This window comes from Acipenser ruthenus, chromosome 8 (genome assembly GCF_902713425.1).
Source record: "Acipenser ruthenus chromosome 8, fAciRut3.2 maternal haplotype, whole genome shotgun sequence".
In the NCBI taxonomy this organism is placed as follows: domain Eukaryota; kingdom Metazoa; phylum Chordata; class Actinopteri; order Acipenseriformes; family Acipenseridae; genus Acipenser; species Acipenser ruthenus.
In genome coordinates this window covers 5,932,177-5,946,169 of record NC_081196.1, presented here as the reverse complement: position 1 = coordinate 5,946,169, position 13,993 = coordinate 5,932,177, and the positions used below count along the sequence as shown (strand labels likewise).

General features: G+C 37.7%; 1 protein-coding gene across 2 annotated transcripts in view; it reads right to left on the bottom strand.

Annotated features, from left to right (window-relative positions):
* Nucleotides 1-3,817: 3,817 nt before the first annotated feature.
* LOC117405658 (rho GTPase-activating protein 42) overlaps nucleotides 3,818-13,993 on the bottom strand; it is an 82,974-nt gene continuing 72,798 nt past the window's right edge. For both annotated transcript variants that reach the window (XM_059028268.1, XM_059028269.1), the window contains 8 exons: nucleotides 13,750-13,855; nucleotides 13,476-13,635; nucleotides 12,820-12,970; nucleotides 10,860-11,282; nucleotides 10,426-10,582; nucleotides 9,352-9,411; nucleotides 8,524-8,603; nucleotides 3,818-7,675 (listed from right to left, as the gene is read on the bottom strand). In XM_059028268.1, the coding sequence (XP_058884251.1) occupies nucleotides 7,587-7,675; nucleotides 8,524-8,603; nucleotides 9,352-9,411; nucleotides 10,426-10,582; nucleotides 10,860-11,282; nucleotides 12,820-12,970; nucleotides 13,476-13,635; nucleotides 13,750-13,855 (1,226 nt within the window). In that variant the 3' untranslated portion in view covers nucleotides 3,818-7,586. The remainder of the gene's footprint in view (nucleotides 7,676-8,523; nucleotides 8,604-9,351; nucleotides 9,412-10,425; nucleotides 10,583-10,859; nucleotides 11,283-12,819; nucleotides 12,971-13,475; nucleotides 13,636-13,749; nucleotides 13,856-13,993) is intronic.

Below are 13,993 nucleotides of genomic sequence, written 5' to 3'. Positions count from 1 at the left end.
TAGCCTTGGCAGTTTTTTTTTTATTATCTACAAATGCCAATGGGATATTGTGAGTAAACTTCTGTAGCATCTTGGATTATGCATGGAGTCTAGTGCAGTGGAGGGCTTGTGTGTCTTTTTCCACCCAGTTCCCTATTGATTTACTTGAACCCCTAGGCTTTCTGAATGATGTTACCTGGTGTTTAAAAGAGACAGCATATGTTTTTCCACAATGTACCCTTAAGTAGGCTTCTTCTTTAGTGAACTACATAGCTCTTGAGACAATAATATTCCCAGCTATATGCTTTTGAAGAACCACACATCAGTTTACAACAGGTAAGTAGACGGTACTTCATATATGTACAGTAGGATTATATTTTATTAACAATTACATTAGAAATGTAACCCAAGATGAATCAATTAGCAGTTAATCATTGAGTTATTATTATTAATTAGTCATTTCGCAGATGGTTTTATCCAAAGCAGGTTACAGAGACTAGGGGGTGAACTATGGATCACAGCTGATGCTGCAAATTCACTTACAATAGGACCTTGGTTTTACATCTCATCCGAAGGACGGAACACAAGGTTAAGTAACTTGCTCAGGGTCATACACAGTGAGTCAGTGGCTGAACTGGGATTGAACCTGGAACCTCCTGGTAACAAGCCTCTTTCTTTAACTACTGGACCACCAAGCCTCTAGCAGCCTGCCATATTAAAAGTTTTGGCTTTGTCTATAAAAGGGAAGCTGTCAGGTCTCCCTGCCCATGGCTTCCCTATGGTCAGCTTCTCCACTTATCCGCGAGCTAATTTAAGGGCAGGGGTAACGCAAAAGGTGAGGCCAAAGGCCAGAGAATGTAGTAGCACTGTTTAGTGTATGTTTTAATAAATAATCTATTGCATTAGTTTCCCGACTGAACTTCTAAAACTTTGTAAAAGTCTCAATGATGTGATGAAAAACAGAATCAAGACAAGTATTGGAAACCAAGTGACTGGGTAAAATATTTGTTTATTGTTTTCAACCCTTTCAATTCTCCCTTTAAAAGGATGACATCTATAATAATTCATTGTGTTGTATTGACATTAACCCATACAGCCACCTAATGTATCTATGGAATACTGTTTAAAATTGTATTTAATTAAAAGCATTTCATGAGTTAACAGAAGTAACCATGAAGCATCCCATATCTTTAAATCATTATTAGCAAGATTAGCGGAAAGGGAGTTTCATTCCTGCAATAACTCTGAAGGTCAATGAACATTCTCACGAAATCTCTTCTGCCTATTTATGTAGAAAAGAACACGTTGATCTTGGCAACATTTAAGAAACGTGAGCCCTCTGGCAGCTTCATTAGACTAGACCTTCCATTTCTAAGAAATTCTTCCTGTACCAGATGTATCCTTGGCATGGCTGATTTTATGGTTAAACTATGTAGCAGTATCATGACAGCTCATATTCTCTGTTCATAACCATGCTATCAGTTTGGTTGCAGTTAAAAAGACTGTAATAATTAGAAGTACAGTCATCAGTACAGGACCTACGTAATGCCTGTCTCAGAAGCTCATTTCTTCAAGAGAAACATAATATAACCCTCCCAAAAATAGAAGTATAATAGTTTAATATATTATGTATATACTTTTAAACAACGAAAGGAACATACCATAAAGCAGGAAGAGAGCTGGAATAATATGTCCTACTCTAATCCAAAGGGCAACAACTCAATAACCTCACAATGGGACAGATTTCCGTTCTGCATAGTTTGTTCCCATTTTTTGCATGGAATATATTGCATAGTTAATTAGAAGGAAACAAATCAGAATGGTAATCTAACGACTTATTAATTATTAATTAAAATTGGACCAAAGATGTTTTTTCACTGTGAACCTACAAGGAGGATGACATAACAAACACTTTAGTATCATACAAAAACACTACAGCTATGGCCAAAAGTTTTGCATCACCTAGAATCTTAGATTGAGACATAATAAAAAAATATATATATTTATGAACATAATTTAGATATTTTATTTAACATCATGTAATCAAAGAAACTACAAAATTATATCACAAAAGTCTACCGGAAGCCATAATAGTAGTATAGTATTTCATGTTAGATTTCTAAATGTCACATTTTTCAATAAGTATATGGAAAACTACAAAGTTGTATGTAATATTTTAACATTGCAGTATTCAGCAGGTTTCATTCAAGTTAATTCTATAGGATGATGCAAAACATTTGGCCATAGCTACAGTATATTATAGGAAACTATAGGGAAATCCTCATATTCATGACTATAGAAATAAAAGCATTTCATGAGTTAATTGACGAATGCAGAAAAAGAGCATCAGTGGTGGGCAGAAGGATTTAATCTAAAGATTTATTACCATAGATTAGGCACTGTATTATAAATTAGGATGGCTAAGGCAAGTGGTGGAGAAAGTTAACTTCAATGAAAAGGAACGAGTGGCTAAGGTAGGTAAACTGGGCTGGGTTAGGTGAGGGATGGAGGGGATTGGTGCTGGGATGCCAGCAGCTCTGTCAAGCCTTCCTGAGGTGCCCACCTGATGACCACTGAGAACCCAACCCATTCTAGACAGTTGCCATGCGGAGGTGCCAGGGAGGCCACACTTTGTTTGATCCCTGGAGCCAGCGTAGTCACCGTTGTGTGTGCTGATGCGCCAGGGAGGCTGCAAATAGGAATCACTGGAATCAGCATTACACTTTAGCCATCAGCATCGGGCCAATAGAAAATCCATATTACGTCACATATTACAGCAGAGCTACGTCTTGTTTGGTCTCCACCACTACTGTCTCATTTTATCTTGGCGAAAGCCAAATCCAATAGTAGCATGAAGTAATTAACAGCTACTCTCATGTAATACAAATCATTACTGTTTTGAAGTGACCTTTTTAGGCTTTGTTAGCTGAGCCAAACAGAACAGGGAACCTCTCTGTGATAATGGGTCTTGCTGTTTGCTAGCCAACCACAATTAAATGGAACTGGAGTAGGCTGTTTGATTAATGCACAGATGGTACAAAAGTAATAAAGGTTTAACCAGAAGATTAATGTATCATCTACATACTTGATGGGGAGTTTGGACTCCCTTGTGGCACTCTATCTCCATGGATACTAGGTTATCTTACGGGAACCAAGGATATAAAAACACTCTAGTTTCTCTAAAATGTCTAAACCTGAATTCATTTATTAGGCTTCAGGCAACTAGAATGTGAGGTACAAAGTTTCCCACTGTGAACCCAAGGTGGCTTAAAAAGTGTTATCTACCTTGAGCTGATCTCTCCCACCAGCTGAAATCACAGCACCAGCAAGCTAGGATTTGCCAGCCAACCCATGTGAGTTCCTTCATAGCCACCCATCACACAAGACAGTTTAGCAAACGAACACATCCAATCAGTGCTACCTTCCTGTATAAGGGCCCATTGCTAACTACGGGAGGAGAAGACCGTGAGTCACACAGTACAACTTTGCATTCTCATCGTGTCTGAACTCAGAAGGTAATGTGGGGCTGGTCAGTATGTTGAAGCACATGGTATCAACAGTGCAACACAGTGATAGGTGCAGGCAAGAAAGCTGCTTTAGTTTCAAAAGCAGTAAAGCAAAGCTTACATAGATAGCTGCAAGCAATTACATAATGCACGTACAGTGCTGTATAAGCCTGTTTTTATTCCTTTGATACTGAAACATTATTTATTGATTTTTTTTTGTTCTGAATCAGTGCTGCAAAAAGGAGGAAAACGTTTAGCAAAATTGATTCTAACCATCAATAGGAGCATTATCAAATAATGACATATAATAAAATAACCCAACATATACAGTATATACAAAAAAGTTATTTTATTAAAATTTCCAAGCATAAACCTTATCATTCAGGATTAACACATAAATTATATAACAATAACAGTGAATAAAATTGGTGCCTTGGGTTACAAATAGGTGCCTTTAAAGTATATATAATGTATCCTACTCAGTAAACAAAATATACAAATCTGAGAAGCAAACTTAATTCTTTGTCAGTCTAATTTAAATGTTGATTTACCACAACTAGGCCTGTATATGGTTTACAGAGGAAAGGAATAAAAAGTTTGACAGTTGTTACATTTACAGCATTTTTACAGATATACGGTATGTGTTCATCTAAAAAAATAATAATAATGAAAACCTTTTTTTGTTGCATCGGCTGTAAAAAACATCCAACAAACCCCAAAACATACAAAGTTAAGCATAAAACGAAGAGACAAGGATTGTTTCTTGCCATACATGCCCTGTAGTTACAGCACCTTCCAGATCTATGTGACTGCATGTGCAATCCCAATATCAACAACGCACGCTGTGACAAGCACTTTCACTTGCTTTTTTTTAGCTTTACATTTACACATGCTGATCCGTTTATAAATAGATACTTCTGACAAATTCAACATGTGCATTCCACATCAAACCTTTCTTTGTATGGTTACTTCTGCTTTAAATCTGTTTCTCTAGTCACACATCGGGGGTCTGCTTTATTGAACCCCTTCATAAGTTAATATAACAACTGTGCTTAAATATCTTAAGGGAAAGATGTATTTTTATTTTTCCATCACTGTTTACATCATAAATAGACCTGTAGGATTAGAAATATGTACCACACATTTTACAAGCTATCAGTATATATTATTGTACAAAAGGAACAATTTATTACTCACAAACACATGTCTGTTTTCTATAGAAAAAAGGAAACGAAACAACTAGGCCTGTATTTTCCACTGTGTGTAAATTCTGAGGATGTGAGCAGCAATTTACCCACAGTGGGAAATCAGGCTCCTAGGATCATCAACAGAACTGATGTTTTTGAAGCCATGTCCTTAATTGCTTGTTGATGTATCAGCATTGTTTTGACCTTTTTTTTTTATAGAGTTTGTATTAATGATAAAATCAGACTTTTTTGAAAATAGTAATGCACTACAGTGGACTTCAGAGTCCCTAAAAATAAATGTTTTAGGGATGTTTCTAACAACTTCTGCAAGCAATTATTGCAACACGTTTTTGTTTAGGCACTTTTTGAAACCAAAAAAAATTGCAGTGATTGTAATCAGTTAATAGGTTCTTAAATGCTGCTCCATGGGTGTGAGACTGACACAGGAGACATGTCAGCTCCAGGCAAACCATTTCAATCCAATGGCAATACCACTTGATAATGTACCATGGTGACAGTTAAGTCTGCAGAGCTGAAGGCCAATGGTTTAAACAGCAATCAGTTTAAGCAGCTAGGACGTGTCCCGGCCAGGATTGTGTGCTTTCTAGTTCCACTGCCCCCTATGCACAGTCAAGGTGGAGCACTTGTAGATGCTTCTTATGTGTAGACAGCTAGCCAAGGTCATAAAAGGCATCAATGTGAAAAACAAAACAAAACACAACCTTATGACCGAACACAAACAACAAATTATTATTATTTTTTTCTTTAATATTAATAAAATGAAACAAATTGACATATTTAAAATTTATACTTCAAAATATAATACAGCAAGTGCTTAACAATACATTTGTTATACAATAAAGTTGTTAAATACCAAACTCTGTTTTACCATTAACAGACAAATATAATACCATTTAATAACCCCAGTACACCAGTGTACCGGTAAGTGTACATTTATAAGGGAACACATAAATAAGAAAGTGCCGATTTTCATTATACAAACACTTATATAAATGACAAAGGCTGCAGTTTGTGTCTCAAGAAGGCCCTAGCTTTATACCGCATCTCATTTAATATCCAAGGTGTTTTTTCTCATAGGACTGGTTCATATTTATTCTACATTGCTTGAGAGAAGCAATAATGAATTGCACTGGAAAAACCAATATACCACATTGGGTAGATTTATTAAAATAGAGGTAGAACGCTATGACAGTAATACAATTTCACTTGACCCTATTATTTTGTACCACATAGAGTCACTGCAGTTTGTGGAGATTGTGACAGGGTGCTTATCTGCACCCAAAATACAGAGGTTTATTAAACCAAGGTACCTACACTTAACTAAAGCTGTTTGTGTCATGTTGTACTAGATGGGGAGGGGCAGGATGAACCAAGGAATGCTGGGAGCTCAGGCCACAGTATATAAGGAGGAGCTTTGGTGTATGCAGTTAGTTCCGTGCTGGGAGCAGTGGTTTTCTAGTGAAATGTATGGCTTAGGTTTTAATGCCAGTTGAACAGGCAATCTTTTGCAACCATTTTGAGGGAGGAATGGCAGAGCTCCGAAACTGATATATGCTAGTTTATTTATTTTTTTTACCAATAAAACCCTGTTTATGTTTTTTGCCAGTCTGTGTCTGTGTCACAGAGCTATGCTAATGTTTTGAATGTCACAAATCATAGGAAATGTACTAATGAATGAAACAGCACTGTTAAAATAATTTAATAATTTGTAAGCTTTTAGAATGATCCAAAATCTACCCCATCGTCGCCGCCACTAGAATAGATGTTTGACCATTTCTCGCTGTCATGTTAGTTTTTTTCTATGAATGGAAAATGTAATTATTTGTTCAATGGTTCCCTTAAGATCCCCCACAGCACAACAACTAATAAAGCTCTACTAATTCAATTTGGTTATGAATTCTAGAAAAAGAATGTTGCACTTTGGGTTCCAAAAGTCATTGTAAACATACCCATTTAATATCATAGGGATGTTGCTAATATTTTAAAGCATTCTTCTTTAAGGCACTGGCTAATACATACTGGAACCCCACAATTCTTTTTTAGAACTGTAATACATCATCAGAAGGCATGACAAGTAAAACATGTATATATGTTTTTTAACCACTTTTTGTTACTTTATCTTTAAGTACTGCATAATAATAAAACTAGAATCAAAACTGCTGGGTGTGCCAAAGAAAAACAAATACAATTTAAAGCAACATACCGGTAATTAGAAACGTTACTATAAAGCAAAGCAATGCAATGCTACTCTTTATAATGTAAATGTTGAATATTTTTCATTTTAAATAGTTTTTGTAAGGCACTTATGCACATCTAGAAAAGTAACAGATGGGCAACAATAAAAACATCTACGTACCACAAGAGTAATTCAAAGTGCACTCATAGCCACAGCGAGTAGATATGTCATATTCAGAAGCTTCACAACATACTGATACTTCAGGGATCCTTGAACCTGCTTTACTGGTTTTCATTTCATAAATACAAGACCCTCTTTACAAAATGTTTAGAGAATTTTCAGTCCATTTTTGACAGATTTACAGTCTCTGCAAATGGACTAAAACGATGTTGTCTTTTAATTGCATTATTAACACTGATCACGTTGAACCAAAACATATAACACATCGGTTTACTATTTAGACAGTAAAAGCTAATAGTATGTATGCTGCTTTTTATTGAACAGTTCATTACCCAGATCTGTGACTGTGGCTTTCTATCGGGAACATGTTGAAACCCTCCTGTATATTACTGAATGGCATCCTCTTCTTGAGGTTCTCTTTACTTTTCCATGTCCGCAGGTGCAGGCACTTAAAATGGAAAGCACAACAAATCACTATACATTATATTTCTGTTACCATGGATACCATGAAGCTACTCTGACCCTGTTCAAAAGTCATCAGAGGAAGTCCACGTAATTTTCAGGAATTAGACCAGTCCTTCCTTCGTAAGTTGCTTGGAGCCAGCCAGGTTCCACAGAAGGGTACACTGTTGTGTAAAGAAAAGAAAATAATCTTTATGAGAAGACTTTAGCAAATGTTTTGTTTTGTTAATTCACTTTGTGCCTGCAGGTGCATCTCAATAGTGCAAGCACTAATACAAAGGGAGACCTAAGTAGACTATATTTACAACCTTTATGTGCGAAACCAGTTTCAATGCATTAACATGTGTTAGTGGAACGCAGTATGATTTAAAAGCACTGTTTCTGAAACTGAAAATACAATGCATACGTACGTTTAGAAAACTCTCAGGCACCTACTGTTACTGAAAAGTGTTTTCTCTTAGATTACTGATATCAGTAATTTGCTGATATGTATTTGTAAAATGCTTTAACATTTTTACTGAGCACCATTCTGTTAGGGTGAAAAGTGAAAATGTTCAGGTATTATTTTTTACCATTGCTTTTTAATTTGTATTTTTTTTTATATTGGGGTTAAAATCAGTCCTGGATTTTCTGCATGTGCCATTGCTGGTAGTAGCTGTATGTTAATGTATTGTAGCGTGCATGGGGTTAGGGGTCAGGGCTGGTGAACATGAAGACATAATCCCAATATGTGCTCCTGCAAGGAAGCCCGGCTCTTTTGTACAGCGGTATCGGCACTATGCTTCAGAGTAGGAGGTCCCGGGTTCACGTCCGACCTCCGCCTGTGAGAAGCCCCTGCTTGCAGGAACCAAGGTTCACCACAGTATGTTCATTTCACTTTTGGCATCAACTAACACAATGGGTTCTAAGTTCATAAAGAGCAGCTACATTGGCATTTTAGCTTCATTTTGTTTTGGGTGTACGGTCCTGTTAGTGAATTACATTGTTTATGCTGATAACAGTTTCCTCTTACCATTAGAAAAGATCGCCCCTTGGGGGAAGCTGAGCTCATGGCTGTGTTCTGCCTTACAGGAGTACATTGCCGTTGCTTGGCTAAAAAACAAACAGTGAGAATTCTCAGAAAGCTTTTCATGAACTAACATCTAGTCAACAACAAAACAACAAGAGACAAATCTTTTTTATATAAACTAAATACACTAAATACATAATTTCTTGTACAAATCTCTTTTTGTAACAGAGACGAGTGTTTGATCTGTTTGCAGAATTTCAGATTCATACCCACTGTATAAAATATCTATGCCATTTTCAGTCCATTTTGACAGATTCACAGTCTCAAAATTGTACTAACCGATATGAGTCACCGACATCTTTATTTTGTCATATGTACAGATATGGCCTATAGAATTAACTAATTTTGCTTCATAGTTGAATGAAACCTGCTGAATATTGATAACATATTGAATTACATACCGCTTTGTAGTTTTCCAAAAAACAAAAAACATAACATGTTGTTAAAAAAATCTAACATGAAATACTGTACTACTAATATGGCTTCCGGTACACTTTTGCGATATCATTTTGTAGTTTCTTTGATTACATGATGTTAAATAGAAGATCTAAATTATGTTCACATATTTTATTTTTATTATGTCTCAATTCTAGGTGATGCAAAACTTTTGGCCATAGCTATATGTTTGATCAGTCTGCAGATTCAGACCAATTTACATTACCAGTAACACATTATTTATTGATAGATTTAAAGATGCAAAGGCTGACTTAAATAGATAGATTTAAAGATGCAGAGGCTGGGTCCGCAAACAAAGAAGGTTGGATACCCTACCGTCCAACAGGGGTTGTCTTGGTATTCAGGTTTTCAAACATCATGGCTCTTGCTGCAATCCTGAAAAACACACACACAGACATAAACACCGAATTCAAGTAGGCTGTGTGGTCCAGTGGTTAAAGAAATGGGCTTGTAAGCAGGAGGTCCCCGGTTCAAATCCCACCTCAGTCACTGGCTCATTGTGTGACCCTGAGCAAGTCACTTAACCTCCTTGTGCTCCGTCTTTCGGGTGAGACGTAATTGTAAGTGACTCTGCAGCTGATGCATAGTTCACACACCCTAGTCTCTGTAAGTCGCCTTGGGTAAAGGTGTCTGCTAAATAAATAAACAAGTAATTCCATTCATCTAGATTTAGAGAGATATTCAATTATATCCGTTTAAATGGGCATCGATGGTTTACTCGTTCTGCTAACACAGTCAGTTTCGTAATTAAAAGAAAAGAATGCTTGATGATTACTTGGAGGACTTCTTTCAATACGGGAGGACTGGATTTGTATTCGCAAGTTACATGAGCCCCTCAAGGGCACACTCTGTGCCAGCAAAACCTTAGTTAGGTCAAATCAACCGTGTGCACTGAGTCAGCAACTTATTGCAGGTTAACGGCGTATAGGAAATGTAATGCATCAAGGCAAGCTCAGAGCCAGTGGGTACCATTGTTTGTACTGGTTTTAATGCTGTGAAGGCTTCCTGACTCCTACATTACAATCTAATATAAACTGATATTAAAATGATCTGTTCTTTATTATGTATTATGTAATCATTAGCAGTATGCCAATCTGAGCTCTGTCTTTGTTCTTCTAGTAGGCACATGGAAAGAGTTTGAAAAACAGCAGCTCACAATTGTAGGAACTTACAATTGTTAAAAAGGGTCTTATGTTCTTATGCTCCAATGCAACGGCCGGTACTATATGCAAGAAACACAATTCTCTTAGTGGAACAGGAAGACAAGACCAAAAGACCCATCATGCCTATCGTGTATAATATTTACTAGGGGTTGTCGTTCACAGGGTGGCTATAATACTGCCTGAATAAACCTGTTGTTATTTCATCACTAAGAAGAGTTTCCCTTACACTGATCCGGGTCTCTGATAGCCGTTGCTTGCAGATGTGTCCAGCCTGCGTCTGGCAGTCAGCTTTGGTGGCAATTCTGGGTTTACTGGCAGTTTCGGGGTATCCTTTAGGTCCAGTGAGGCGAGACTCTGGACTGAACCACTACAACTTCTGGTACCTGGAAGAGCACAACACTTTAAAATAATGAATCATCTCTGTACGCTCCATTATGCATTTAATTAAAACAATTATGCTGTCTAACCCCACAGCTGAAGTCTTAATAACACCAACCTCACATTTGAATGGTTCTACCAAAGGAGAATGCAGTTGTATCTCAGACATACCCAGCTATGACTGCGTTGGTATCCAGGTGTGAAATAAAGACAGAACATTCAACTTTCAGAAGTTTTGATTGAAGTATTATACTTGGGAGTGAAATACCATATTGAACCCACCGCCTGTCAGCTGGAGAGATCTTAGCGAAGGGGCAGCAGACCGTTTCAGCCCTGTTAGCCCATACGGTGGTTTTTTGGGCACATTCAGCGGGGGTGACGTGTTCCCAGCAGTGGTGACGGAGGACAGGCTCTGTGTGATGGAGGACAGGCTCTGGGTGACGGAGCAGAGGCTCTGTGTGTCAGACTCCCCGTCTGTCTTTGCTGCGTCCTCCTTGGAGCTGGAATCTGGACTGGTGGTGCCGGCCGAGCTCTTCTGCCCGTTGGATGAGACGGGTGAGGCGATCCATGGAATGCTGCTCGCAGACTTGTCTTTCTGCTGGGACGAGCTTGTTTTGGACGAGCTGTTTTGTTCAGAGGAGTGCGAGGAGAGAGACTCGATGCTTCCCATTGGGGTGCTGCTGGGACTGCTACTGAAGGTGTCACCTGAGAAAAAGGAGGGAAAAGCTAGTGAGACTTTGTATGGCTTTGTAGGGCTGTATGGCTAAATCATATCCACCTTTTTATACTGTTGGTTTGCTTTTTTTTTTGCTTGTTTGATTTCTAATTCCATTTGTTTTTTTTGTGCAACCTGATGGGCAAAGATTTGTTATTTTATGTATGTATGTATGCATGTAAGCAGGATGAAAAATTAAAAATGTGTACACTATGGCAACCAGTGGGTCAATGAACTAACATCCCATTTTCAGTAAGAATGAGGTTATAGTCTTGGATGGGTCACATACTGTATTATAGAGTATCTATCTCTCAATATGCTCTTGAGAATCGTTTCCTGTTTAAACAAGCACTCTGTTAGACTTCTGTTTTATTCAATATTATAAGTGAACATGAAAAGTTTAAAACAAACAAACAATTAGCTGTTTAAATGTTAAGACGGTATTGTGAGTAGGCTTAATGTCTCTCAATGTTACGTTTGTCTATGGTAATGGTTTGGAAATATGATAGTGAACACTGTGACCCTTTTAAAAGTGCTGAACAAGGAAGTAGATGGTAAAGAAGGAAGCTATCGGTAATGGTTACATAACAAACAGACTCTGTCGAGTTCTTCAATTCGGGCAGCTGCTTCCTCCAGAAACAGACATGTTTTACACCCGGTGACATGCTTGGTGATCCCCAAATGAATTGCTCAGGTGAACCCGGAAGTACAAGTATAATGTTTCATAAGAAAAGTTCAATGAAATACTTTTTTTTGTTGCTTCAAATGTATTTCTATTTTTGTTTTACTGCAATCATTATGGGTGGTTATATATATATATATATGGGCAGCTGGCTCTTTGAGCTAATATATATATATATATATATTTTAAGCTTAATAACAGTTCAGTTCAGAAGCTGCTCTTCTGTTTAGCTGCCTAACATAGAAAATGTAGGATAAGCCAAGGAGTTTTTATAATAAGAACATAAGAAAAGTCTGGCAACGAGAAAAAGGCCATTCATTAGCACATCATTCTCCCCTACTGGGGGTGGGGGTCGAATTTAAAAGCATAGAATCTAGTCTTTTTTTAAACATTCCCAGTGTTAGATCTTACTACATCACCTGGTAGGCTACTCCATGCATTTATAAGCCTCTGCTTATAAAAGTACTTCCTACCTTCTGTTCTAAACGTACTTTTATTGAGCTTCCATTCATGCCCTTTTGTTCTAGTCTCTATGATACATTTGAAGTAGTGTCCTTTATGATTTTAATAGCAAGCACCAGCTCCCTCTTGTGTACAGTACATGCGTATTGCCAGCAAAACAAAATGGTCCTGGCTCTTCGATAAAGACACTTTGGGAGCTAGGAGTGGAGAGCAGCTCCTGCTCTCAGATGAAAGCACATAAACACAGACTTACAAAAAAACTAAAAACAGCATTTGAGTACTTGCAATAGGAACCATCATACAATGCAAACATCATAAAAAAAGGAATTGGACTATGTATAAAAAAAGAAAAAGCTACTTGCTCTTGAAAATAAGTCACTTACTGTCTGCATCAGCTAGACACAGCGTTGGGGTGTAGTGGCCTTTGGGTTTCCTTGAGCCCGTGGCCAGACATATGGCTCTGCTTTTCCTGGAGCTGGACCTGGACTGTGGCTGTGGAAGGGGAACATTGGGGTCTGGGGTATGATGAAATATCTGGAAGACCAAAAAGAAACACAGGAAGAGGTAATGCATTGGCAGCTGAAAGAGAAGAGAAAATTGGCATTTAAACAAGAGGGAAAATGTTTTCTTGGTCTATAGCGCCACCTGCTGCCTAATAAATAGAAACAACATCAGTTATATATAAAACAGTGGATCAAACAACAGGAATTTTCAAAAAGCAACATGATTAACCTGATAGGAGTCCTCTAGAATAAGTCAGGACTCAGTAACATTTCATGGCTGCAAGGGTGGAAAAGTGCACTTAGTTTGTTTTTATATTCTTAAAATCAATGCTACACAATGGTTTGCATGTATTATACACATTTGTAGTTGCATTTCTCTAAATCTTTAACATAGAGAAACAGATGATAATAACAACTGAGACTAGATTCAAATTATCATTAAGCAGATTTAAAAACTATTTTAGTATTATCACCAGTTCTCCACTTACGAATAATTAAACGACAGGTTTATGAAAATCTCTTTTAACCATGTTCACCTTTTCATAATTCTCGATCAGGATTTCCACAACAATGTTCTGGAACTTAATGTTCATCATAGCTGCCACAGTCTCCTCCTGAGATCTCATTAGGGTCGGTCCAAAGATCACTCCCAGGTTAGAGACTGTCATCAGGTTCTGCTGGCTGTGAGTGGAGACCCTGCAGGGACAGTGGCACAGGCACGAACAGGTCAACAGCTGTCAGCATCCTACAAGTATCCCTGTAAGCATCCCATCAGAATAAAAAGTTCAAAGTAGATTGAAAAGATCTTACGTGACCAGGTGTTTTATCAGGATATCCAGCATCTCTCGGTTTTTCTCTGGCAGTTTGTGTAGCAAGGCATGGACTGCACGAACCCTGTAGTTCTGGTCATCCGACTCTATAAAACAAAGCAACACATTCAGTCAGTTAAACAAAACAACATGCTGTATAAGGGATAAGACTTTACAATAGTTCTCAAATACTCAGGGTCATATTTTCAAAGCGTTACCTCCAGTCTTTAATTAACTCACAATTT